Below are 27,667 nucleotides of genomic sequence, written 5' to 3' on the forward strand. Positions count from 1 at the left end.
TTAATATACGAAAATTAGAAAATGTGCTTTACGAACGATTGCTTGATCCGTGACTCCGCCGACACACCTCGTAGCATGCAAGCTTAGGATATATACAATAACTTCTAGTTCATTCAAGTCATTTTAATATAAGCATTTATCCATGATCAATTATTTGATCGTCAGATCGAAACCTTTTCTCAGGATATATACATCAACTTCTAGTTCATTCAAGTCATTTTAATATGAACATTTATCCATGATCAATTATTTGATCGTCAGATCGAAACCTTACTCTTCAACTATTATCGCACTCTCAAATGGTTCAGATCAGAAAGGAAAAGTTAACTATTACCTCATCCTCAAATGATTCAGATCAGAAAGGAAAAGTTTAATATTTGAGAGAATGCAAAGAGAGGCCAAACTCGATGAAATCAATCCTGACCGTCCAGCCGAAGGTTTTCTACTGCGTCATGAGGGTGGCTTTGGAAAATAGGTAGATGTAATGGACAAACCACACATCAACGGTTTCTTAGTCTTGAAGTTCCTCGGCAGTCTGGCAACTATAAACACCAGTCTCTGCAACTTCCATTTCAGCTTCAGAAAATTTAGGACAGGATGCAAGCTTCTCAGAGTACCCCGAAAGACCCCCGCATCATTGCCAGAGAGTGAGAGAAAACCCTAATTCCACTGCTTCTTATTCTCCATTGCTGTGAATTTCGAGCATTTTCCGTTTGATTCTCCTGCATTTTGATTACTCCCTTTATCTCGAGTGGATGCCCCTTATTTTCCGTTGTTTTTGCTCCTCTTTTACTCCTCTCTATAGATTTTGTTGATTTTGATTTGGACATTTATCTGTGGTTGTTTGTTGATTACAATTTTTATGCATTTTTACTCGTGCTGTGTCAATCTTTCTCTAACCTTGAAGCCCGGGTTTGTAGGTACCAGAAGAAGCTTTGTAAGATAGCATTGGAGGAGAACACAATTGTGTACTTGGAAACTGGGTGTGGGAAGACACACATTGCAGTGCTTCTTATGTATGAACTTCGCCACTTGATTAGAAAGCCATCTAAGAGTATCTGTGTTTTTCTAGCACCCACCAATGCTCTGGTTCAGCAGGTACCTTCTGGATACTCTATTTGCTTGAATGGTTGTAGTTTGAAAGTAAAGAGAAACGGGCATTCAAACTGTTTACTTCTCCATGTGTGTATTCATTGCTAGAGGATTATATTGTCTGATACTCTTGATGAAATCGGCTTGATATTTGGTTTCACTTTTAACATCAAACACAGAAGCCGGTTGTTATGCTTAAGTTAATGATCTTTTATACAGGAAGGGTCTGTTGTGCTGGTTTAAAGCTAAGCTTTGTTAAATGGGTTTATAGAGGAATTTTTAGTGAATTGATTTAGAATGTTTTGCGGTTACTCATTGATAGATGGGATACAAGAGGTGGTTTCATGCAAAAAGTGCTTCCTTTTTTGTTCTTCTTCTTGCTTATTACTGTTATTATTTTTTGACAAAGGGGTTTCTTGCAGGAATGCCGTCACTATGACCAATGGCTGTTGCTCCATTTCGGTGGATTTTTTATATTATTTGATTTCTTTTACATATAAAGTTCCATCTGTATGGCAAGTCTGTTTTACAGTAAATTTGGGTTGTCATTCTTGAAACATAACCGGCTAATGAATGGAGTAAGATATTTGGAAGGTAAATCATATGTCGCTACTATGCAACAACAATTAGCCTTCATGAAGAACTTGGTATATCTCAATGATTGTTTAGCATTATAATATTTTTTCCTGATTTATTCCGTATGCTGCATGGGTTAGCGGGATTGTCCATTAATTGTCTCGTTTTTTGGTCATCCTGTACATGTGTGATGAAGTTGAGCAATTCTACAACTCGTTGCTCTGTCAATATACATACTGGTTATTGAACATCTTCCTTGAACTTATATTGACTTTTACATATTTTCTGCTCGAGTGTGCTGAGTTTTTTAAGAATTCTTATTGTTCAGATAAATCCCTGTCACCAGTTGATCATTTTCCTCAAATAAATATCCTTACCTTTGAATTCACATTATTTATTGTTCTAAGTTGGAAATATGAAACTGAATTTTGATTGAAAACTTTTAATTTTTAAAGCTGATCTACTTTTCTAAATCAAAGGAATACACACAACAGGTCAAGCTCAATGATCACGTAATTTTCAAAATTATTTTGAACAAAGGCATGGTTTATTGGTTTCAATTTCCTTATTTTAGTTCTTTTTGTTTTCATGAAGTTAAGCCTTAGATTGTTTTCCAATTCGTTGTGGTAGTTTGCATTCCATTTGCATTATTTCAAAGTTTATCATGTCAAAGAGCATGCTCCAAGTGAGGCTGGTTCAACATTATGAGGTTCTTGATTCATTAATTTGCATGGCGGTGTTTCGTGTAGCAAGCTGCAGTTATTGAGCACTCCACAGACTTTAAGGTTGGGAGATACTATGGAAATTATGGGAATTTTACAAGTCATCATGACTGGGAAGAAGAGATTCAAAAGTATGAGGTCAGGTTGCCTTGCTTCATTCCTTTGGTTAGCACTTTTCATGGTTTGTATTATTATGTTTGTTCAAATACACTTCTTTTTATCCTTAGTGGCCTCTTTTCCTAAATGCTTCCAAGACTGTTTTCTGGTTTTACAACTTTTTACTTGAAGCCACTGAACATTCACTCAAAGAGGGAAAACAAATTGAAGAGAAAAGAACATAACATTTGAAGCCAAACAACAGGACACACTGGACTTCTCATCTAGCTGCTAGTAGAAAAACACTTAATTGAATTTTGAAACTATTGTGTTACAGCTAATTTTTTGGATATGAAAATGCAACTTGGTGTTTCTGTTCCTAGGATTGCCAATTTGTATAATAACTTAGCATCTAGATCATAGTATAGCTTGCTTGATTATATTTCTACTTTTCATGTTTTCATAGCAAGCATGGGATGCAAACCTTCAACCTAGGGTGTCAAGATAAGAGATCCAAACTTTGAGGACATAATTAAAATATAGCTTATCACTAATTACTAATAGTTCATAGGCATTTTATGAGTTGAATTCGTTTGTTACTAATATCTAGCTTTAGGTTATCATAATAGAGATTTGTTTTTATTTCTATTGATTGGAGCAGCATACCATTATGTTTTCTATTTGAGAAAGGGTGACAATATGTGTATTTATTTAGTGTGTTCATACAAAAAACTAACGAGGAGTGAGGTATAAGGCAGCCCACATGACTGGTGCTCATGATACAAAGATCATCAAAAAGTTAAAGAGGCAACCCACGGGGTGGGCGCTCTAGATTGTGAAAGGCATCCAAGGGTATCAAAAGGTGTTTGAAGGTTGTAAGCAGCCCACATGCCGGTTGCTCTAAAATGAGTTAGGAGAAATGGGCTAGAAAAGAAGAAGAGGATAATAGATTCCATCAGAAGAGAAGAGCGATGTCTCAAAAAATGCTAGGCAGCCCTAGGTGGCTGGCCTGGCATCTAGCACCCAGCGCCTAAGGTGGTGCCCAGGACCTTGATTGCCTTAAGGTGAAAAGTTTTCAGATATATGTATATATGTGCTGTTCAAATGCACATATATACAGATATGTGTGTATTAGTCTCTAACTCTCCATACTCCTTTGTGGCATTCAGTCATCATACATACACATATAGACATAGTCACACATACTCCAGGTCTCCACTAAGAGTATAAGACTAAAATATAAAAATAAATGCTCCATTGTGGCGTGCAATCATCATACACAATTATACACAGATAGACATAATCACACAGACTCCAAGTCTCCACTAAGAGTATAAGACTAAATTTAATTCCAATGAGCAAACTTTGCAATTCTTTTTTGACTAAAAAACATTTTCAAAATCAATCAATTTGAGGTTTTTTTTTTTAGGTTTGAGTTTTTTCACTTTGGTGGTATATAGAATACCCCCAAACCACCCCTTTCACTCTATTTCGTGGGTCAAAAAGACTCAAATTGGCCTCAGGGGCCTTTTTTCTTCCTCATCAAAAGGGTGCGGCTTCTGGGCACCCACCTAGGACTGAGTGCTGGGCACTCACCTCGGCTGCCTGGGTGTGCCCCAAGGAACTGGCGCCTAGAGAGGCCGCCTAGGTCTAGGCGTGCGACCGAGGGCTCTTTGGGCTCTTAAGTGCCCGAATTGGCGTCGGACGACCTGCTTTTTGAAACACTACAGACGAGGGATAGTTTGGGCACGGAATGGGGTATGGAAAAAGAGAGAGAGAGAGAGAGAGAGAGAGAGAGAGAGAGAGAGAGAGAGAGAGAGAGAGAGAGAGTTGAATATGGGATGGAAGAGGGGGAAAAGGAAGGAGGACGAAAGAAAAGAAAGGGGTCTGAGAGATAGAAACGGAAGAACGAGATTGTTAGTGAAAGAGAGGTGTCTCTTGTTTAGCAGCCCTCCTCAATGGGCGCTTCACACTTTGTTACGATGGGTAGACAACGAGAGGAAAGCAGAAGAGGCAAAGAGAGAGAGACATAGAATAAGAGGTAGAGAGGGAAGGAGAGATTGGAAAAGAGATTAAGAAAAGGGTAGAGAGAGAAAGACTGGTACTAGTCTACTTGATGTGGTTTGTTGTGGCCCCCAGCTACTCGTTCTTTGCCAATCTATCTGCTGCCTGGTTAGTAGATGTGGTGGAAGGTCCCCATCAGTTCCTTGCAACTATAGTTCACATGGTAAAAAATAGGTAGAAGGCACTAAGGGCACATTGCCTTCAAAGATAGGTCTGTGATACCTATGAATTGTCATGAAGATTGGTTCCTAAGTAAACCCCTTGTACCACCCGGTTCCAGGTCGCCCAAAGAGCAACCACCTATGTTAAGCTTAAGCATATTCCTAAGTTTGGGAGAGTCCATGGGGTAGCAATGTTTGCCTAGGAGAAGTGAGTAGTAAGATATTCATCCAACTAGTAAGGAAGTTTGGGAGAGAAATATCCTTGAGCGCCCTATTGCTTTTAGCCCAAAAAATAGTTCCAGACTTGATGTGGTCTCCATACACTACGAAGGGAAGTACTAGATCCTTGGAAGGTGTGTCTATTCCTCTCTTTCCATACAGGCCTTATGATAGCCATCACCATGTCCCTCCATAGGAATGTTCCAACCTTGGGGCAGGGAGGGGAAAGGTAGGTTTGGAATAGTTGGGTGATGGACTTGGGGAAAGTCCATTGCCAAACAAATTCCTTAAGGAGTTTGGACCATGGACTAGAGCCAATGAAACAATGTAGAAGTAGATGGTCCAAGCTTTCTTCTTTTAACAACCACATGACATATCTATTTGCTAGTTAGATACCTCTATACTGAAGTTGATCTACCATTAGGGTTTTAGTTGGCATTGTGTGGCACTGCTATGGTCCACACTTTGTTGGAGAGTGGGGGCTTATTGATTTTGGAGGAAAGGACTTAAAAATGGAGGGTAAGGTGAAGGTTCCTGAGGTTGTTGGTGCTTCATAAATCCTATATGTTCCATTTAATGGGATAAGTTCCCCAGTTCTAGGAGCATTTCTGCCGGACTCTTCTATCCGTGTCATTAAGGGGTCTAGTGTTTGTCTCCCTAACCATAACTCTTTCCATAGACGGAGTCTTTCTCCATTCTTGGGTTTGGATATGACATGTCTTCTGAGACTTCCTTGGTGTGGACTACGCTCTTCCAGGCCTCCCGAAGCTTTAGTGGGGCATCTTGGAATCTAGCTTGAGCTCTCTTGGCCATACCTCTCAGTGATTACGTTCCTCCATAAGTGATCTTCCTTAATGGCAAATCTCCACCACCACTTCCCAAGTACGGCCAAGTTAGCATATTTTAGGCTTCTAATAACTTTTTGGGTTTGCACACGTTGCCCAATGCAATCAATGGAACTTATGTTTATCTTTTGCTCCAGACCAAAGGAACCTACGTATCCATTTTTCATGTCTCGAGGAGATGGAAGCTGGCATGTGAGACGAAGACATTTGAAAATGGGGATGTTGGATAGGGTGGCTTTAATTGGCATTATACAGCCCTCTAAGTAGAGCAAGTGACCCTTCCTTGACGCCAACCTTTGAGTGGAATCATTCTTTTATATGGTCCTATTGAGATTTCCTAGGTTTATTTAGAGTAGCAGATCCGAGTTTAGGCCACCGTGATTCCCTAACTCCCAAACAATTTGGTTCATAGACAACGGAGATAGTCAATAAGAATCCATCTGAGATCATAGAGAAAAGGCAAGTGATACTGAAGGAAGCAATAATTCTTTGCTATAGTGCATGAGTAGTTGGGTCTTAGATTGCCCTGACCCCTTTGAGGCCTCAAAGGCCACTTGAGTGACTCATTGACCAGGTCTTCTCATCTGACTTGTTGGATTTGGGAGAGGGTGGGGTTGGGCAGTTTTGTTTCAATTAAGCCAAATATATCAGGGTCGTGCATTTGAGCTAAAACTCAGAATGCTTTCTATTTATTTTGATGGCCTAAACCTTAATTTTCCAAATGGTGATCTTCATGGGGTAGTAGTTGTGGTTGGTGGAATTGTGGAGAGTCCCGCCAAAAGGGGACTACCAGTAGAGTCGAGGAGAGGTACTAGCCTGATCTTTTCACATTAATTTAGCAAGAAAGACTGACGAGTTCCCTATTGCCTTTAAACCTGTGTTTGTTATTTATGCGCAGAAATACCTACATTATCCCGAACAACGACATTCAGATCCATTGCTTGACCTTCATAGATGAAACCCATGGATCTTAACAGTTGTCAATGTTTGGTTCTCCTGTCTCCACTCTTGTAAGCTCCTTGGTGTCTGCTGAAAAGAAGGGCTATATGCCGGAGTTGATGTCCTTCTCCAGAATGTTTGGGGAAGTAGCTTTGAATGTCTACTTAATTTGGATTGATGTTGCCTTGAATTTGGGGGTGTACATTGTGAGCCTGTTGTGAATTCGGAAGGGTAGGAGAAGCAGGCAGCATGCTTTGGATAGGGTTTATGTGGGTAGGAAGAGCCCCACCTGTGAGGTGAAACGTGTTGAGAGCACACCTTAGTTTTGGTGGTTTATATTATTTTTAAATTACAATATTGTATTATCTTTCTTGTGTCTTATTTTGACTTATGTTGGATTTATAGCTACTGATGTTTCAATGTTTGTCACAGATTTTCGTGATGACCCCGGAAAGACTTCTACGTAATTTGCACCATTGTTTAATGAGGATGGAATTTATTGCACTGTTGATATTTGATGAATGTCATAATGCGCACAAGGGTCATCCATATGCACAAATCATGAAGGTCTTGTCTCTTGCTAAGTTTTTGTGTCTTTCATATTGTATTACTTATAAAATTTTGGAGCTGTTATTATTTCATATTTAATTAGTTCAATGTAGGTATTCCATAAGTTTCATATTTAGTTATTGCCATGTAGGAATTCTATAAAGCTAACACTGGGAAGAATCCCCGTATATTTGGAATGACTGCATCTCCAATCGTTGGAAAAGGTAATTGCATGAATTGCTTGTCCACTTGTTAAAATAGACAGTTCCACAAAAGTCTCATCTTATATCCAAGCACATATTACCATGAAAACCATAATGCAAAGCTAATACATTGATACATTCATTACATACCCTATTGTTTTATCTTTCTGGAAAAGAGAAACTCATACTTTGATATGGTAAGGTGGAATCCATGGGTTCTTAAATCATCCTTCTTTTGGGGAATACTTATTGGATTTAAGGGTGTATTGGATTTAAGGGTGCCTCTGTAACTTATATAGTTATTAGGGTTTTCACTCATAAGTATCATGCAAGATAGGATATCTTAAGATTAAGGAAATTTATCCCAAAAATGATGGAAAGAAAAGTTTTAACATTCCTACAGCATTTAGGCCATGTCTGCTGTAAAGTTTGTTGGTTTGGATTTGTCACACCCCAAGATTTATAAGACTGGAATCCCTGAGATGTAACAGTCTATATTTAACAAAATGAAAATTTTTTACTTCACCATTTATTGCACTAAAACAGATTTTTTTCCATTTCTAAGAGTCTGTACAAAGTCTACTCATAACTAGTATTAACATGAAGGTTTAGATATACATCTGTTGATAGGGCAAAATTTACAATAATGAATTTGAACAAAAGTCACAAAGAGAAAATTTCATCATAACTATGACTTCTTCCAAAGTTGGTCCTGTTGTGCCTTCAACTAGGGAGGTTGCAATTACCCTGAAAATTTTTTACCATAGTTTGATGAGTTTGGCTACTCAGTAAGTGATCATCATAGTCCTAAAAAATAGTCATAGTCGGAAGATGTAAGCATTTTCAAAAAGGGGGGTCTATTAGAAACAATACGAGCCAGAAAGCATTTATGGATAACAATTTCACTTTCAGAAATGCACAATTAAACATAATCCAAATGATTGAAATGCATATAAATATTTTAACAGCAATGCATAACTCAAAGGATTTCACAAAATACCATACTGGCGTCCCAAGTAGGTCACCTATATACCCCACCAGCGTCCTGGATGGGTCCAAACAATCCCTGCAGGTCCAAACATACCTCACCGGCTTCCCTGATGAGTCCAAATAGTCCCTACCGGCGTAACCAGATAAGTCCAAACAATCCATGCAGGTCCAAATATACCTCACCGACGTCTTGATGAGTCTAAATAGTCTCTAGCGGATAACCGGATAGGTCCAAACAATCACTTCAGGTCCAAACGTACCTCACTGGCGTACCGGATGAGTCCAAATAGTCCCTATCGGCGTCCCGGATAGGTCTCCACATACTTATATTATCTCAGAAACTCTTTAACATCAGAAAGCATCAACATCGTATATTCATAGTATCATTGAAATCATTAATAGGAATTCACTTGATGAAATTTAAACAATTACTTTCATTGAAATATTTGTAAGTAACCAATCAAACAATTTGGATAAAAATTGCAGAAAGGTAGCAGATCGAACAGGTATATTTGAAATGGAATCCAATAGGCAGTCGATTATCAATTTAAGAGATTTTATAGAAATCCAAGGTTAAACACATAAATATCACAATTTTATGGAATGTAATTTCATAATTAATTATTTTACAGGAATAGGTAAAACTTATAGTATCTAAAATTCATAGACAAACAAAAATACAATTAAATGCAGAAATGCATAAATCTCACACTATTGGCAGTATTATAATTAATTGCAGAAATATCAATTTTTCACATAATGATTTTACCAGAAATGACATCACTTACACATAAATTTTATAGTGTTTAAAAGTCATAATAATAGCCAGAAATTTTATTTTTAATAATTTACAATGTCTAAATTTCTAACAATAATAATTTTAACAGAAAAAAAATGATACCATATGCGCATAAAATTACGAGACAAAAATGGTGAACATACTATTTTTCAGGATAATGAGATCATTTACCTATAATATTTGGGAGGGAACTTTCAGTAAAATTCGGCTAGAGAGGAGTTCACTGCGTTCTTTAATTCACAAAGAGGGCTCAACGTTACTGAGAGGGAGGGGCTTAAGAGAGATTGTTTTTGCAGAGAGAGAATCCAACTCGTTCTCCTCTTTTTAAACACAAAAAAAAAATATTATTATAATATATTATTAACCCACCTCATACATCAGGTGTTTAGAAGTTGTTACATTAACACTTAAAGCCCACGTCCTTAGAGGACGTTGCACAAGAAACAAAAGGTGAAGGTAAAAAGAGCCAAAAAAAAAAAAATCATGGTCCCAAAGGAACAAATTATTTGTATGGACCAAAAAAGGTAAAAGGTTTTTTTTTTTTTTTTTTTTTAAGTTTAGGATTGTTACAGGATCTCTAGGAGAGAAGGGAAGGCAAGAGAGACAAATCGAGAGAAATCACGTTGGGAGTGAGAGGAAGGGAAGAGAAAGAAAGCACACGTAGAGAGACAGAGAGAGGCTAGGAGGCATGTTACTGGCTGAAAGCATGGCCTAAGGTTTGTGTGTTCTGTCCTTGTACACATAATAAGTTACAAAGGGAAACTTTGTCCTCTAGGATTTACAAAAGGACTAATCTGTCCTAAAGAATGAACCGTACATACAATGATAAAGAAAGATAAAATCCCACATGTATACAACTCTCTACAGTTCCCTGCATGTTGGTGCATATATTTCATTCATACCCGAATTGTTTATAATGGTATGCAGGTGGTCTCAACCCACTAGCTTGATAAAAATATCACCTAGATGATTATCAGTCCTTGTATATGGAGTGGATATGATTTTGGCTGCCACCTTTTTGCTATAAAATGTCAGTCAACCTGGCAGTGTTTTGTTATTTCATAGAAGTCGGGATTAGTCGCAATAGAAATAGCTGCTTGGTTGTCACAACGCATAGCTATAGATGATGTGATTTTGACTCCTGTATCACTTAGGAGCACTCGTAGCCGTAAGAGCACATGAATTGGTAATGCCATGGCTTATTATTCTACTTCTATATTGCCTTACAGAGCTACACTTTGGCTTTCACTGGGAGTGGTTTTCACTTCTCCAAGTGACCAAAATTTCCTCCCACCATGGTATAGTAGCCCATATTCAACTGATGACCTCAAGTCATCATGCCCCTTATGCCTTATGCAACACATGTGCTACAGGACAATTGGCCTAGTTAGCATCTCTATAGCTACATAAATAATAGAAGAATTGTGCCTGAATGAAATTGCCTTCCCAAGACTATTTTTGAGGTTTCGCAAAATATGTGTAACTTCCTCTAAATTGTGGAGCATGCTAAACTGGTTAACTCTTGTAATGATGAGATAATGAGCTGACGAAGCTGCCTCTGTTGCATTCCGACTTCACTCAGGACCTCGTTTGAAATTGCATCCATGATGCAGAGAACTTGCAGAAACAGTAGAAATTAGAGCACAAGTCGAAGAAACATATGGTTTCTTCTCCAAGGAACAAGGAACCAGCAAAACACATGCAAAATTTGGAGAAACCTAGGTTTCTCCCCTAACCCAGCTAGGGTTCCAAAAGTCAAGCTTGTCTTTCCCTTTCAATTATGAAATCCTGCGGCATTTCCCTCTCAAGGCCCACACACCTCTTGTATATTATAATTTGATGTTCAAATAAATTAAATGTCTATACAATAATTAAAATAACACAAAAAACCAAACTTAAAGACAAAATTTGTAATGAGAAATTTACCCCTGTAACAGTAACCCACAAATACTACCTATGAGCAGTACCTATAAAAATAACTAGTGAATAGTAAATAAAAACATAAAACAACCCTAGAATCGCTAGAGTAACCTAAAACCCTAAAAGTAAAATTAAAATATATATCCTTTGAAATTGAATAACAATTAACAATAACTATAATTTTTCCCTCCATCAATCCATCTTGATAATAGGATCAAGTGTACAAGTCAGAGGTTTAACTATTGTTTTCCTAGTTTCCTGTAAGAGATCAAGGGTTTACTTGTGTTGTGAAATGAATATCCCATGATTGGAAGTTGCAAACAATGACCTTAGGAAATATTTAAGATGCCTCAATTCCTTGATGTCAAATTCTTGGTGAATGTCTTTTTAGAGAGATATGCTATCCATACCTTCCTCTTTTATCACAATATCAGCAACATGAGTAAGGAAAATGGTAGTACCTTAAGATCTCCTCTTTACAAAAGGGGAGGAGTCTGAACAGCATCGAACCTTTCTCGTGGTGATTGCTTAAGGCCATAAAGAGTTTTTTGTACCCGACAAACTGATGCAAATTTGTACAAAAAAAACACAGATTTTGAAAAGAAACTGATTTATAGATTCAAATTTAAAGGAAGCTAGAAGCTAGCAAGTCTAGCTTCAATGGCTATGCAAAATTCACTAGGCTTCATGGGAAACTATGTTTCTAAACAATAACTCAAATCTCTCTTCTAGATTCTCTATGTAGACCCCCATTTATTAAAATTTTTTTTTACTTAAAACCCAATTCTAAAAAACTTTGCAATAAAACCCAAGAAAACCTAATTCTAATTGAAGTCCTAAATAAAACAAAATTCATAATGACATTTCTAATCAGTGTTTCAAAAAGCGCTAGGCGGCACCTAGGCGGTCAGGGGGGTCCAAGTGCCCAGAACCTGGGCGGCCCTGTAAAAAAATATACATTTGTGGGGTTCTCTCTCTAAATTGGCTCTAATGGGTTTTAGGTTTCAAATGAACCTAAAACCCACAATTTTGCCCATTTAGTATTAAAAAAAGACCCAAAAATACCCTCAAGGAGCCGCATTTCTGGCCCTGGGTGGGGTGCAGGCCCTGGGCTGCCGCCTCGGCGAGTTCAGGCGAGCGCCCAGAGATATCCGCCTAGGCGGCCGTCCAGGTGCTGGGCGGTCCACTTTTTGAAACAATGTTTCTAACCCTGATAAAATTCCATAAAGACGCTAATTACTTTTTCGAACAGCTCCTAAAAGTCCTAAAAAACTAAAAAAGCCCTAAAATCCATAAAAAACTTAAAAATTCTAATGTATACTACATCCTTTGAAGTTAAACAAACATAGAAAATACGAATGAGTTTGTCCTTCATCAAACTCCCTAGGTTGGAGAAAATTCACCCTTGAGTTTCGAAGTGGGTACATATGAATCCTTTGTTAAACCCATTGCTTTCTTCCACTTGAACATTGCACATTGATGTTGAGGCTTGATCCTGGGACTTGGTGGTTATGGGTAGTAGGGAAAAATCCTCTAAGAAAGGATCTTGATATATATATATATATATATATATATATATATATATATATATATATATATATATATATATATATATATATATATTAAAAAAAATGATACAAAATATATCAAATTTATCTATCTCGAAATTTAAGCATTAAACTTCTTTCTCACCTTTAACCTTTGTAATATTAGGAGTTCTTATCAATATGGAACACACATCGTTCATGACTTCTTCCACATAAGAATTAGAATTGCCCACGACCTCCAAGCCTAACCGTGGGAATTTGTCCACGTCTTCCACAATACATAGAGGCCACAAGGTTTTTTGTTTCACCTCAACATCTATGATTTCCTTGTTTATCTCACCATCTAGCATTTCCTCATCCTTTTCAAAATCTAATATCTCCTCACTATCCCCAGCAGAATGGGTCCCAATTTATTGAATATACCTTTGAAGGTTATTCATAAAAAATTGGCCACCTACAGTCAATCTCTTGTTTTGTTTTTTGGGGAACGACTTAGTGTAGTATTAAATAGCTTAGGGCCAGTTTGGATGTACCCAAAATTGGAATTTTTTTGATTGCAATCCAGAAATCTTGTGAAACAAACTTTGATCGTTTGGACAACTGCACGATTTTGCTAGATTTTTAGATTGAAAGAAAAAAAAATCCCGTCTCGAGGCAAAAATTACCATCCAAAAAAGTTCAAGTTAGACTTGAATTTTTTCAGATGAAAGTGCGGCCTTTTCCCTCGTCTCCTTCCGCGCCTCTTCTGTCCCTTCTCACCTCACTCTCTCTCAACCCTCTCTGCTCTCTAACTCCCTATCGTGTCTCTGCCATGCCCCTAACCTTGGCAAGAGGCTTTTCTCACTGGTTTGACTCACCAGAGGGGAAGAAGCGTCGTTGATTTTCCACACTTGTAAGCTACCTCCTCTGGTTAAGGCTCCATTGAAGAGATGGAGATTCACAGTAGGAGCAGAACAACTGGCTATGTTTTATCTCTCGTCTTCATCATCTTCATAGATTGAAGCTATGAGCTCGATTTGAAGGCAAGCAAGAGATTCTAGCCTTTGTTTCCACTCCAGTTTGTTGATGTAAGGGTGAAGATCAGAGAGAACCAGAGAGGCGAAGTGGAAGGTGATTTCTAGGGCTTAGAGTGAAGGTTTCAGAAGAGGCTCGCTCCTTCATTCAGAGAACTCTCTAGAGCAAGAAAGAGCCCATAAACGGCCAAGCTGAAGGTATTGTTCATAGGCTAAGCAATCTGACTGGTTCAACTTTAAAGGATCGACAAATTCCTCTGTAAAATTGTGATGAACAGGCAGAGAATCGCTTGCGACTGGTTTTATATGGTTTGTTGCAGAGTTCAGCTCTCGTTGCTCGGCCATCTGATTCTTCAAGTTCAATTCTACCGTGATTTTCTATTCTAGGAGAGAGAGAGAGAGAGAGAGAGAGAGAGAGAGAGAGAGAGAGAGAGAGAGAGAGAGAGAGAGAGAGAGAGAGAGATCAACAGAGAGAGATACAGAGATAGTATGGAATTATGGTCTCTGGTTCGAGAAAAGAGGGAATTTTGTTATCAGTTTGAAGAGAGAGAAACAACAGTTGGTGGAGGACAGAGAAACTCGAAGAAACGAGTGCTTATGTGTTCGACATTGAGGTGAAAATGGTGGAGTAGAATGGAAGGAGCTACCACATAGGGGTAGGTCTCTAATGATGACCAGAAGAAGGCCCTTCTCTTTCTCTTTCATCTCGCTTTCTTCTTCTTCTTCAAACTCTCTCACTTCTCCTTCTACCAAGAAAGAGCTCTGGACCCGTCTCTTGTCTTGGAAAATCCTTAGTAGGAGATGGGGTAGAGGGTTTTTTGACAATTCAATGAAATTAGACATCCAAACAGTTTATCAAGAAAATAAAATAAGACGAGAATGTTTTCCAATTGAGGTGGAAAAAACTTACATTTTTTTCGCTGTAAATATATATTTTTTTTGACATCCAAATTGGCCTGTAGTGTGATACAAAAAATATCCCTTGTAGGCGATTCACAAGCTTGGTTCCTCTGCTACACAATGGGGTAAAGAAAGAGAAAAAAGGGAAACCAAAAATGAAACTTTTTAAAAAAAGGGAAACCAAAAATGAAACTTTTGGCTATGAAATGTAGGCTGTTACATTAGACTTAAAGAAAAAGAGAAAAGAGAGGAGAGAAGAGTTGGAGAAATGAGAGAGAGAAATGAGGAAGAGATTCTAGGTTGTGAATTGTGCTTTTTGTGCCTATATGGAAGCTCTTTGTTTGCCCAAACTATAAGCTATGGTGTTGGCCTCCCTTGGAATAAGGTTGACTGAAATGTTTGAAAAACCGGATCAGTGGGGCTGATCTGCTGTTTGGAAAACTGGTCCGGATTGGTGGATTGGCGATCTGAATTGGTGTATCGGCCGGTTCGGGAAAAGGATTTGATCCCTATCTATTTGCGTCAATATTCAATGTTTTAAAATGCGGGATACGGCCGAAAGCGATGGGGGGGCCGATGCGGCTCAATGCGATCCGGATGCAGGTGCATAGTGGCGATGCGGTCAATAAATTGAAAAAACATCTAAAAAAATAGGTTAATGCATAAAAAAAAATGGAGGTGATATATAGGATAGTAGGTATTTAGTTTATTCATTAACTCCAAAAGTATTAGCTGTGGAAGATTCTGTATCCACTATCTGCTGATGGAAACTAGAAACTTGAAACTAGCTTCATAAAAAATTCAATAATCAACAACCATAAGCACAAATCTGCTATCACGAACTTTAAAGTTACAAAATACTACAAACTAAAAGTCCATGAAGATTAAAAAGTTTTAAAGTCAAGCTCAAGAAGAGTCAATACAATCTTCATCATTTCTCAAATCTTGCGGGTGAGATTCCAAATTTCAAATTTTCAAATACTAATCAGAGAAGTCATCTTGAGAGTCTTCATGTGTATTATCATCAATATCATCCTCGGTGGCCTCCATGTATTCTTCTTCCTCCGTCTCCTTTGAGTCAGCCTCCTACTTGACCTTTGGAGCTGATGTGCGACTAGACCTAGCTCTACTCCTTTGCGCTCTAGTGTTAGGTCGTTATTCTTCATTAGCCCCTGTAGCTAGCTTGACATCATGCCATGTAAGATCCTCACCCTCAAACACACACTCTAGTTGTGGGTCCGTGGTTCACTCACATGTGCAATCATTACCAACTTCATATAATTGTATAGGGTTGTGCTGCATGCACTTTTGATACTTCTCCCTAAGCCGCTTATTATACTGCACATAAACCAAATCATTCAACTTCTTATGCTCCAACCTATTTTTTTTTTTAGTATGGAGTTGTGGTAGAAAATTGAAATTAGACAAATTAGATTTTAGAAAATTACAAATTGAAATTGAAATCTAAGAAATAAGGATTAAAGAATAAGGAGTTACATGCTCAAATGCACTCTAATTGCGTTCATAACCAGATGAGTTACATGTGAGATTCATCACTGGAATAACGAGATGTTGTAAACTTGGTGCCTTGCTTCCATTTAATGCCCACCATGCAGTGTATAATATTTAGATTATAAATAAAATTAAGGGTAAACAATGGAATTATACATAAAGTCATAAACAAGTGAAGGTAGTTGTGAGCCTTTACCTGGATCTATAGTGTCCTTGTTTCGAGTGGCAATCTCTCTCCTAAAGTTTCCCAAGGCTAACTTGAACTTATTCAATTCTTGGCTCTGGATCTCACCTTGGATATCTTTGTCACGCACCAATCTCTCAAGCACATCTAAGGACCCACAATTTATTACACGATTTGACTCAATGTATGGGTGCTTGTAGTGAAGAGATGGATTTAGAAAGTAACCGGCCGAATGGAGGTGCTTATGAAGTTGGGTATCTCATCTCCTATTGATAATTCCAAGTATAGCCTTGGATTTATTTTCATCATCGTTTAAAATATTTTTTATCTCTGATCTTGCCCTAGTCATTGCCTCATCTATGTAGCTCATGGCAGGTTTCACATCACCGTCAACCAGTCAAAGCACTCTCACTAAAGGGCCAGCCACCTTCAATGAAAGAGTTATTTGATTATAAAAAGATGTATTCAAAATAATTTGTTCAACCCTTCTCCCATCTTGATGCTTTGACCATTTACTTTTATTCCATTGCTCTAAAGTAAACATAGTCCTCAAGGTACTTTTTTTGCTTGCCTAGGCTTCGAAAAATGAGAAATGATGTGGCAAATCTAGTGATACTCGGTTTCACTAATTCTCTCTTCTTTGTAGAAGTCCTCATCATGCTTAGGACTATGGTGTGATTGTAAATAAATCCAACAACAAACATAACTTTTAAAATCACCCCACTAAATAAAGATGTTGTACCCATTTTCTTTAGCATGAGATTAACACAATGAGCTGTGCAAGGAGTCTAAAACATATGCGTCCTCTTCAAAGTCAACAAATACCCAACTATAGCATAATTGATACCATTGTCCATGACAATTTGTACCACGTTTTTCTCTCCAACAAACTTTACAATCTCATCCATCAAGCCACATAAGTATATAAGATCATGTGACTTGTCTGATGCATCAACAGACTTAACAAAAAAGTACCTGTTGGACAGTTATGCAAAAAATTAATGAATGCCATTGACTTTCCATTGGACCAACCATCACACATAATAGTGACCCCATACTTCTCCCACCCTTTTATTTGAGAAATCAATTTTTTGTTAACATCAAATACAACTTCCTTCAATAAGGGCTCCCTAACCTCATGTAGTGAAAGAGGAATAAGTCCTGGGCCATATTGCCCAATTGCCTGGACAATACATGCGAAGCTATCGAGGGTTATAGTATTAAACAGAATGGCGGGCATATAAAACCACTTTACAATATACTTACGTACCGACTTCCTTTGTTCTTTCTTGTATCGATTGTCAATTGTGGTTTTTTTTTTTTCCCTCTTATGAACCACAATTTCAGGGTTAGGGGTGAAAAAAATATTCATTGGCCCCTTAGAGAGAGGTGTTTGTTTCCAACACTACCACCAATATTTATAACCCTCTCTCTTGAGATTGGAGTTGGAGTACACCTTTGCCTCATTGCAACTTCTGATATCATCATCAACATCAAATAATTGCATATCATCAAGTAATTATTTTCTTTTCATTTTTTTCTTCTCTTTTTCTTTTTGCAAGCTATCCATATATTCTCTAATCTCCCTTTTTATCTCTTTTTGCCGAAGTGTTCTTTTTGCTGAAAAATGTCACCATATAAGTATTTCTACAAAGCATATAAATCACACAATTTGGATCTTTCCGATATTTAAGTTTGGCATATTTCCAAGCCAGATCCTTATTATTAGAAGATTGAGAAGAAGACATTGCCTCAAAAAAAGTATTACTGTAGAATGAAAAAAAAGTTACCAGTTACTTGAAGCAAGTATCGATTTCTTCACGGCTCTTAAAACCCTCGATTTGTCGTCACAAGTTCGCCTCAAACTTCCTCAAATCAAACCCAAAAGTTACAAATCAAGAACCAAGTATCAACAAATGCGCAAATCCAAGAACTTCTACGAAGAAAATTTTCGCCCAAAATTTTCTTTTGATCCAATCAATCACAAAAAAGCCATGAATGTGGCTGAAAATTTTTGTTTGGGGGGTTTAATACCCCCCCAAACCCTTTTCCCCAAATTTAAATTTCAGAGGTCAAAAAGACCATTTTACCCATCCCCGAGGGGTATTGTTTTGAAAAATATTTGCGGAATTATGCAGCATGATGCGTTTTATGTGCTATGCGGCTTTGATGCAGAGAGATGCGGTGAATATATGAGCGCATCTCTCCAAACCGCATATATGGTCAATTTTGATGCGGTGCTCAATGCATAGCGCCTGATGCGGCCGCATTTTAAAACGTTGTCAATATTAAATACGTATATTGCAACATTGAACGATAAATCCATTTTCTTCTCTTTCGTCTCTAAGACGTAGAAGAAACCCATTTCCTATTTATTGGTAAGCTTTCTCCCCTTCTACTAAAGAAAAGAAGCCACTTTCTTGGTCAGTCGGTCATAAATAAGGGACCAATTTCCAAATAAAGGCGGCTGGCGTGAGGGATACGGCTTTAAAAGTTTTTTGAAAATTGTTAGAGTTTCTTAAAATATGGTTTCTTAGGTTTCTAAAATGATTGGGGTATTGCATTATGGTGTTAGCAGAGTGTATATATTTTTGGAGAGGGTGTATATATTTTAAGGGAGGGAATTTTGGGAGGGATGGAGAGAGAGAGAGAGAGATAGATGGAATATATATATATATATATATATATATATATATATATATATATATATATATATATATATATATATATATATATATATTCAGACCTTGATTTATCATCATGTTTTAAAAGAAATTTAAACAATAGCATCAACTATCCATCATCATGTTTCAAGAAATTTTGACAACCAAAATCCTCTACTTTTATGGAAATACATATATGATGATTTTAAAATGGATCCCAAATTATCAAATGCAAAAGCTTTCAAAGTATGCCATTTTCATGGGAAGTAAATCGATTTTTGCTCCCTAGCACGTGCCATCTATAAAATCTAGTGTCTATTTGTTGGTTCTTGACATATTTAATATCACTTTAATTCATTTGGGTTCCAATTGTAGCTCACACATTCAATAACAAGAAATAGTGTACACAATCAGCCACAAGAAAAAATAAAGATTATAAAAGAAGAGGATTTATTTAAGGACACGGTTTCTATGCGGCCAGCCCGCATATTGTAGAAATGCGGGCTTGGCAATAAATATATTTTTTAAATATAATTTGATCTTAATTTTAGAGAATATATAATCTTTAACATAGAGATCATGAATATGAAAACTTTTTTTGTTTGAAAACTAGAAATAATAATTATATTAAGAAAACATTTGGACCATTAGTTACACTTGTTTTTAAAAGGACCACCTATTTGCATCCATCTTTAAGATCGACACTTTATTCCTCTAGACCGCATATTGTAGAAATGCGGTCCAGCCCGCATGAAACAATTTTCCTTCATTTAAAATCATCAAGTAATACTAAAGATGAGCTTAATTTTAACTCATTTGGTTTCCAATAGTAGCTCACACAATCAATGGCATGAAATAGTGTACACAATCAGTGACGAGAAAAAATAAAGATTATAAAAGAAGAGGATTCATTTAAAATCATCAAGTTACACTAAAAATGAGCATATGCATGATAGTGGATAATTGTTCTTGCATATTTAGGGGTGGCATTGGACCCGGGCCCGGCCTAGGTCCGAGTACCAAATATTGGACCTGGAGGGTTGGGTCCGGGTCCAAATATTGGACCCGAACACTATTTGAGTTCGGGTCCTTCTAGTCCCGACCCGAATAGTGTTATTATTTAAGTAATATGTAATAAGTAATATTCTAATAGTATTTAATTAATATTTAAATAAATGTAATTATATATTTTTAGTTATAATATTTAAATAAATCATGTATATATGTAGCATAATATTTAAATATATATTTTTTTATTTTTTGTTCTGGTCCAATTGGGACCTAGACCCCACCCGACCTGTTGCCACCCCTATGCATGTTCTCTCTCTTACAAAATAAGAAAGATCCCCACATCGGGGAGTTGGGATAAATTTTGGGGAACAAGGGCCCATAAAATGGGGTCAAGTTATGGGTATTTTAAATTTGGTCGGAGGCTGCACCTATTAAGTGGGGCGGGGGAGGGACCGGCCGGTTTTGTTAGAGAACCGTCCGTTTGTCAGTAGTAACTGCCCGGTTCCCAATAGATTGAGGGACATCAGACTGGATTGGGCGATTTTGATCTGGATCGACGTTTTTTAAAACCCTGCTTAGATACGAACGATGTCCTCAACAAATAAAGTATATGTGATCTAAGTAATGAGCAAGCCTCGAAGGATGTTGAGTTTTCCTGGTCCAAGAGATGACATTGCTACTTTCTCCATGCACTAAAAGGGTTTTGATGTTATTGGTGAAGTTGATAACATGCTTTAGGCCCTCTATAATGGCTATAGTATTACTTGCTTTAGGCCCTCCATAACAGCTATAGTATCAGCTGTTGTGGAGTCTGTATGCCTTGTATAGCCTGAAAAAGACAGAATCTGACCTTCGTGGTCCTAGACACTGCCCCAATGTCCCGAGTGCCCTGTGTTTCCGAGAGAGAATCCATCAATATTTAGCTTCAAGTGCCCAGTGGAAGAGGGGCCAGCTGACCTGTGGAGGAGGGGACCTTGGACTAAATAGAAAATGTTGTTCCAATTGGAGAGGAAAAGTGAGGAAACCAAATTGCCACACATGGGCAGTCTATGAGACCAGAATATAGTGAGAGATTTGGTGCGGTCGAGGAGATAGAGAATGGTTGGCCTCAGGCTCAGAACTTTTGTACATTCCTTTCATTCCAAACAGTCCAAAGGAAGGCTAGAGTAGTCATCCTCTAAATTTTTCTGAGTGTTTTAGGGAGCGGCGGGGCAGGTTGGCCTCAAAGAGTTGCTTCACATTCTGTGGGTAGACCCATGGCAGGCCAAAGAGTTCTACAAGTTGGTCCCAAAGAGGAGAGATAACTGGGCATTGAAGAAGTATGTGGGCGGAAGTCGTCCTCACCCTGTTGGCACATAATGCACCAATTAGGTTGATTGAGACCCTCCTTTGTAGCTGGTCGGTGGTTCGGATTTTAGCATGTGCAATTAGAGGGAGACTAATTGATTTTACCAAGGAGTGGATTGGATGCCTGAAGTGGCTATAGAGATGAGAAGACGTTGACTGCCGAGAAGAGTCTGTTGTTGTAGGGCCCCATAAGAGTAGATTCTCCCCCTCTAGAGGAACAAAAAAGAGTTGAGTGAAGGTTGTAGGGCTGAGAAATCTAGAGTGTTAGTATGTGATAAACCCTTCTAAAAATTGGAGTCCACCCCACCCTGCCGCCTCTTTGGTCAGCATAATCCCTCACATGACCTGATTTGTCCAAGGCAAGAGTGAAGAGGATTGGCTGGCGGTTCAGCTAAGGTTAGGGTACCTATACACATGTCTGTCCAAAATCTTACCCTATCCCCTTGCCCTACTTTGAATCTCATCCTGGAAAGAAAGAGGGATATACTATTGGCTATGCTGGTCCATGCTCCTGATGCTCTATGCCGGGGGAATTTAGGGAACCATCCATTCCTGTCTCACCCACATACTTGCTGTAGTACAATACCTCCTTCCACAGTTGGGTATCACTTGTCACATATCTCGGGCACTTTTTCCCCAACCAGTGCGATATTTGCTTTTCTCCGCCTCCTTATTCCCCAGCCCCCAGATTTTTTTGGTGTACATAACTTGTCCCACGACACAAGGTTAAATTTATGTCGTATTTCGCATGAGAGACTCTAGCTTGTGTGCATGATATCCATAGGAGCTTGCGGGGGGCATAAGGACATGATGTGCTCTTGTATAAGGTTTTTTTGTGTCTCTAGCTCTTTGATGAAGTCTTTTTATTGCTGCCCTTGGGCATATATATTTGTCATTTTCCATGACTCACCATTCATTAATAGACCCAAGGATCATCTGGGCCTTTCATTCTTTTTCTAGTTATTGCAGTCTGAACACAGATATTTGTGCTGTGCTGTTTATGAAAGTTGGGTTAAGATATATAATAATTTATTTCCATATACTCTTGCCTAAAGTGACAATTAAAGCAAGAAAAAGAAGAAAAATATAAGTATTTCCTTGGGGATTTACTTATGTCTTTACTGTCTTATGTTAGTTGTCTTTTTTATTTTTTCCCCATCACTTTGTAAATTTATTTGTTGGCATCTGTTGCTTTGTCCAGGTGGGTCCAGTCAAACAAATTACTCTAAATCCATTAACACCCTCGAGCATTTGCTCGATGCGAAGGTGGGGGTTGAGGAGCATTACACAGCGAAAAATTTTGGCTTGGTTAATTTTCCTCAATTGGATATTTTATTGAATTTTGCTATTGTAGTCTTTGTTCATTCAACATTTTCTGCAATTAGTACAGGTACATTCTGTTGAAGACAAGGAGGAATTGGAAAGTCTCATTGCATCTCCGAATATTAAACTATACTACTATAATCCCAATGTAGATAATACTTGCAGCTCCTTTCTAACTTGTGGGCAGAAGCTTTGGCAACTTAAGGACAAGGTATATATTGGGAACAGCTTAACATTTCCTTGGATTTTCTACCTTTTGCAAGAAAGTGATCACTTGAGGGCTCTTTACTTGTATGACTGCAGTATTTATTGCTTCTGAGAGGGAATTCTGAAGAGCCCAAGGAGCTGCAGAAGAAGGCTAAATTACTTGCAAAACTCCACAAAAATCTGATGTTTTGTTTGGATGATATTGGCCTCTGGGGAGCAGCACAAGTGCGTATCTATTCAATAATTTAGGGGGAGATGTTTTCACATTATTTTAGGTTAAACTGTGTGATACTTTCAAAATGTTGTTTTCCTTGGAGATCCAAATTTCTGACATCTATATCACGGTATCATCTCTAGTTGTGGATGTGGATAAATTTGTCTTAAAACACATCGCATGCAATTACTCCAGGCATTTATATTTCCTATTTTGCATGCTTTCTTTCCGTAATTTTCTTTGCACTTGGTTTATGATTGGAATTTTCGTGTTTCTATTTGACAAGTGGACAAGTTTTTCATGAGTTAAATGGAACGACTTACAACACTTACGTCATCTAAGTATTCTCGAATATATGTTATGCTTTGAAACTAGTTATTTTCATTCATATTGCTGAGTTTGATATATACCTCTAAAATTGCTTTTTTGTGTCACTTTAAGGGCTGAAGATTTGTCCATTCAAAAATTCTGCGTAGTGTTATTAAGTGCCTAAACAAACTTCTTGAAGAGTATGCTATATAGAAGCTTGTCTTAGATGTCCCTTCTCATAATAGTTCCATAAACTAGCATCTTTTCTTGGTATGTACTTGATTAGGTTATAGTTGAAAACAAACTGTTGGGGTATGTGTCCTTTAAAGGCCTTGAGAGCATGTTAATAAAACTATTACTGCAGTGATATTGTCCTACTAGTGGGAGTGTGGTCCAGGTGGGACCAGATAGGCATATTTAGTTGTACATGTTGACTTGCCTGAGTTGCGTGATCTAGGCAAGGGAGATGAGTCCAAAAACCTTTTGCCCCTTGGCATAAGGCACAATCATGGAGACAAGGTGAACCTTTGTTGAGGCTGGAGAGATGCCCAAGGTGGTTAGTCAGGAGGTGGCCAGTCTCTTGTGTGCTGTAGGCTTGTGAAGGTAAGGGCAAAAATTCTCAACATTACGATCACACGGTATATACATATGATAGCTGTATTTATAGGAAGCAATTCATCGGGGAAATACATTTACATGTGCTGAAGAGAGGGCCCCTGCACCATTGGGATGGAGTGCACGTCTATGTGAGACATGACTTGTCCTTAGGATGAACATGTAATTCACGCATTAGATCCGTGTTCCCATTACTTATTGGCTAACTTTGATGGACCAAGGATGAGCCCCTGCCATTGAATGTGGGTCATGGGTTCCATTGGGTTAATTTAAAAATATAGCTTGTGGACCATGGGGGAGCTAGTGTAGGTGAAGTGCCTTAGTATTTTTGCATATTCCTGATCCGATGGATCTTATTCTCTTTTAATCATGTTTGTTTATGTTTTATAAAATTTGTTAGTTATAAAAATGAACTTTTAAAGAACATTACTTTTTATTTTTGCATCATAAATTTTAATAAAAATAAATGTAATTTCAGTAGTAAAAATTTACGAGTCATTTAAAAGTACTTAAGAGGGGATTAACAAATTCTTCTGGGCATTTAAAAATATTTATGACCTACGTGGGGCCCAATGACCAAGGATCCATATGTGGGGAGGTCCAGTTGATATGGGACGTAGGGCCCACTAGGGCTCCTAGGCCTACACTCCTTTCTCGATCTTTCCAATTCGATTGACCATGCAAAACTTTTTTATTTTTGGATAATGTTTGGAAGGCTAAGAAGGGTCCGTTATAAAAAAACATGTTGTGTGGGGAAAGAGATGGAATAAAGAGAGAGAGAAGAGAAAGGGGTATACATTGGGAGAGGAAATGTGAAAGCGCAAGAGGATAAATGATGATGGGTGTATATATATATATAGAGAGAGAGAGAGAAAGAGTTAGAGAGAGAGAGAGAGAGAGAGAGAGAGAGAGAGAGAGAGAGAGAGAAGGTGAGTTAAGTAGAGTTTGTGATGCCCTTTGCGGCCCCCTCTCTAGTCAAAACATTAGCTCCGAATTGGTGATCCCAAATTGGATCGATTATTTTGAGGCCTTCTAGGAGGGGATCGAGTCAGCCATTGTTGAGTCCGTCAAGCCGATGTAGGTTGAGAAAGTTAAGATGGTGGGATTTTGAAAATTTCCCAAATAAGTGCTTTGGCCTGGGTTTCCAAAGGAAGAGCTGTCGAAATTGAGCTTAAAGGTGCCCTAAATGGGTGGGAACCAAAGATTTGACCTTGGGATTCTATTAGGTCTTAACCTTATATTTTTGACCCAATTGAATTGATGTGGCTCGCCCTTTAAAATTGTCGGTGTAAAAAGATAGTCAATTCTCTTATATGATCGACAGAGAGCCTGATGCATCACACTTTTTCTTGAAAAGTTCTCTGTCCATGTGACCTAGAGTGTGGCTCGGACAAAAGCTCTTCGAAGGAAGACGATGGCAGTATGAATTGTTTCTTTTTTCTTTTTTTTGGTTTTTTTTTGTTTTGGGAGGGAGAGGGGGGGGGAGGTGGGGGGAAGGTGGAAAAGACTTGTCGGATTGTCTTTGGCGTTGCCTAATTCCATTGGAAATCTACCAACAGTTTTTTCCCATATGAAGGTTGCAAAAGTGCAATGAAGACAGAGGTTGTTGTGGATTTCCTCATCCTTGCATACAGTGCGTGGGTCAAGAAGGCTGAAACCTCATCTCTGTTGGTGCACTTGATATGACCAGCCAAGAGAAGGCTTGGACCTTTGGCGGGGTTTGGGTGGGCGACTTTTGATTGGATTCGTATGGTGGATGCGTTGGGGCTGGGGTTAAAAGCTAGGTAGAAGGAACAAACCGAGAGGTGACCTGAGTGCATTATAATCCAAATGATTTTGTATTGTCTATTTCCTTTGATGAACAAGGAGGTAAGGTCGCACATGGATGAAAGCTATTGAGTTTCTAGGTCTTTGAGCGCTCTTCTAAAGTTGGGGATCCATACTATGCATGCCTGGTAAAGTTCTAAATATCGGGCAATAATGGCTCTTGGGTTATTGGCAAATGCGAAAAAGTTTGGCCTGGAGTCTTTGAGAGCTTGGTGCCAATCTGGTGGTCGTTCTCTGAAAGAATGTTTTGACCGTTATTCATCTTGAGTCTCACATTGGACATGAGCGGATTGCGACGAACATTGATCCCTTCCCAAAAGTTGGAGGAGGCTACAATGGAAGTTCTTTTCGGAAACCATACTAGCTCGACCGTCCCATGTTTAAAGTGTATCATCTCACACCAAAGGAGGCTTGACTCCATAGTGAACCACCACCATTTTCTGAAGGGGATTGTCTACAAAGAGACCATGACATAGAGGTCACAATCATTCCCGCTCATTAGATGTCAAATTGGATGGCCTGGGTGAGTCACGATGTTCGAGAATTGTGTTTTGGAACTTTGTGTCTATTCAATGACACTTACAACCACCCATTTTGAAATTTAAGGGACAAAAATGATTGTGATCTCTATGTACAAAAGATAAATAGTCTCTTTGTAGACAATCCCTTTCCCATGTGTTTCTAAGTTGAAATTAAAGTAGAGAAGAAAGCAGTTTGGTAGGATCTAGAGAGAGAAAGAGAGGAAAGAATGTGAAGAGAGAGACAGAGATAGAGAGGTAGATGTGTGAGAGATAGAGAGGGAATGAGAGTGGCATGGAGGTCACATGTTACCCCTACCCCTCTTATAACATTAAGTAATGGGTGTGGTTTCTATAAGGTTGCAACCTTAAACAATCCAAATAAGGTGCACCTCCAAATTTTATCATAATATGTAATTTTAGTGTAAAATATTCTTAAGATTATCTCAAAATCTATTTTCATATCTAATTATAAAATTTTGAACTCCAAAAATAGTTAAAATCAAGTAGATCTATAAACATATGAAAATCTTGAAATTGGACGGTCTAGATAATGTGTTGCAAGGTGCATTGTTTCTGGGACTCAATCTTTTTTCTTTCATATTCAGACACCACGATGTTGAGATGATCAATTAGAAGGTTTTTCAACATTAAAACAACCTTTTTCGATGGATTTTTGATGTGCATCTGTGATTCTACATTTTAAGGTTGCAACCTTATATAAACTTTTTCCTTAAGCAATAACCCTAATTACAATTTATGCACAATATTGCCCATATTTAAAGACACCATACAAATAAGGACTTAACAAAAGATAAATGATAGTTCTATCCATCAAATACAATTATGCTCATTCCTTTTATTTCCAACACTTCCCCTCAAGCTTGTGCATAGATATCAATCATGCTCAGCTTGCTTGTGACATCATGTAATTTGTCCCATCCAACGGCTTTTGGTGAAGATATTTGCAAGTTGATCTTCAGACTTCACTTGAGGGGTCTGAATGATCTTGGCAGCAACCTTCTCGCTGATAAAGTGACAATCCATTTCTTTGTCCTTTTATGAAAAATAAGATTTTATGCCATATGAATAGCTGCTTTATTTTCACAATATAGAGTCATTGGAAGCTTAACTCCGACACCGAAATAAAAAGGAACACTTTTGATCCACATTACTTCACATGTACTATGAGCTATTGCTCTGTATTTTGCTTCAACACTTTATCTTGTCACCACATTTTGCTTCTTACTTTTCCAAGTAATCAGGTTTCCCAAAAGAAACGTACAATAGCCAGTTGTGGAT

At 38.1% G+C, this 27,667-nt stretch overlaps 1 protein-coding gene across 4 annotated transcripts in view; it reads left to right on the plus strand.

Moving 5' to 3' along the window:
* The first annotated feature begins 252 nt into the window (after window positions 1-252).
* The window catches only part of DCL4 (dicer-like 4), a 109,246-nt gene continuing 81,831 nt past the window's right edge, over window positions 253-27,667 (plus strand). For 3 of the 4 annotated variants that reach the window (XR_016045708.1, XR_002281705.2, XM_011626763.3), the window contains exons 1-8: window positions 253-647; window positions 921-1,098; window positions 2,418-2,528; window positions 7,147-7,281; window positions 7,415-7,487; window positions 22,554-22,618; window positions 22,743-22,886; window positions 22,979-23,107. Coding sequence is in view for 2 of the 4 variants with exons in the window: in XM_011626763.3 (XP_011625065.1) it covers window positions 598-647; window positions 921-1,098; window positions 2,418-2,528; window positions 7,147-7,281; window positions 7,415-7,487; window positions 22,554-22,618; window positions 22,743-22,886; window positions 22,979-23,107 (885 nt within the window). In the remaining 2 variants the exon portion in view is untranslated. Of the gene's footprint in view, window positions 648-920; window positions 1,099-2,417; window positions 2,529-7,146; window positions 7,282-7,414; window positions 7,488-9,827; window positions 9,972-22,553; window positions 22,619-22,742; window positions 22,887-22,978; window positions 23,108-27,667 lie in introns of those variants that run through there. The other variant, XM_088853513.1, reaches the window with a different exon arrangement.

The sequence above is a fragment of the Amborella trichopoda genome, chromosome 12, assembly GCF_054954075.1.
Source record: "Amborella trichopoda isolate Santa Cruz 75 chromosome 12, AtrichopodaSantaCruz75HAP2 v2.0, whole genome shotgun sequence".
Lineage (NCBI taxonomy): Eukaryota > Viridiplantae > Streptophyta > Magnoliopsida > Amborellales > Amborellaceae > Amborella > Amborella trichopoda.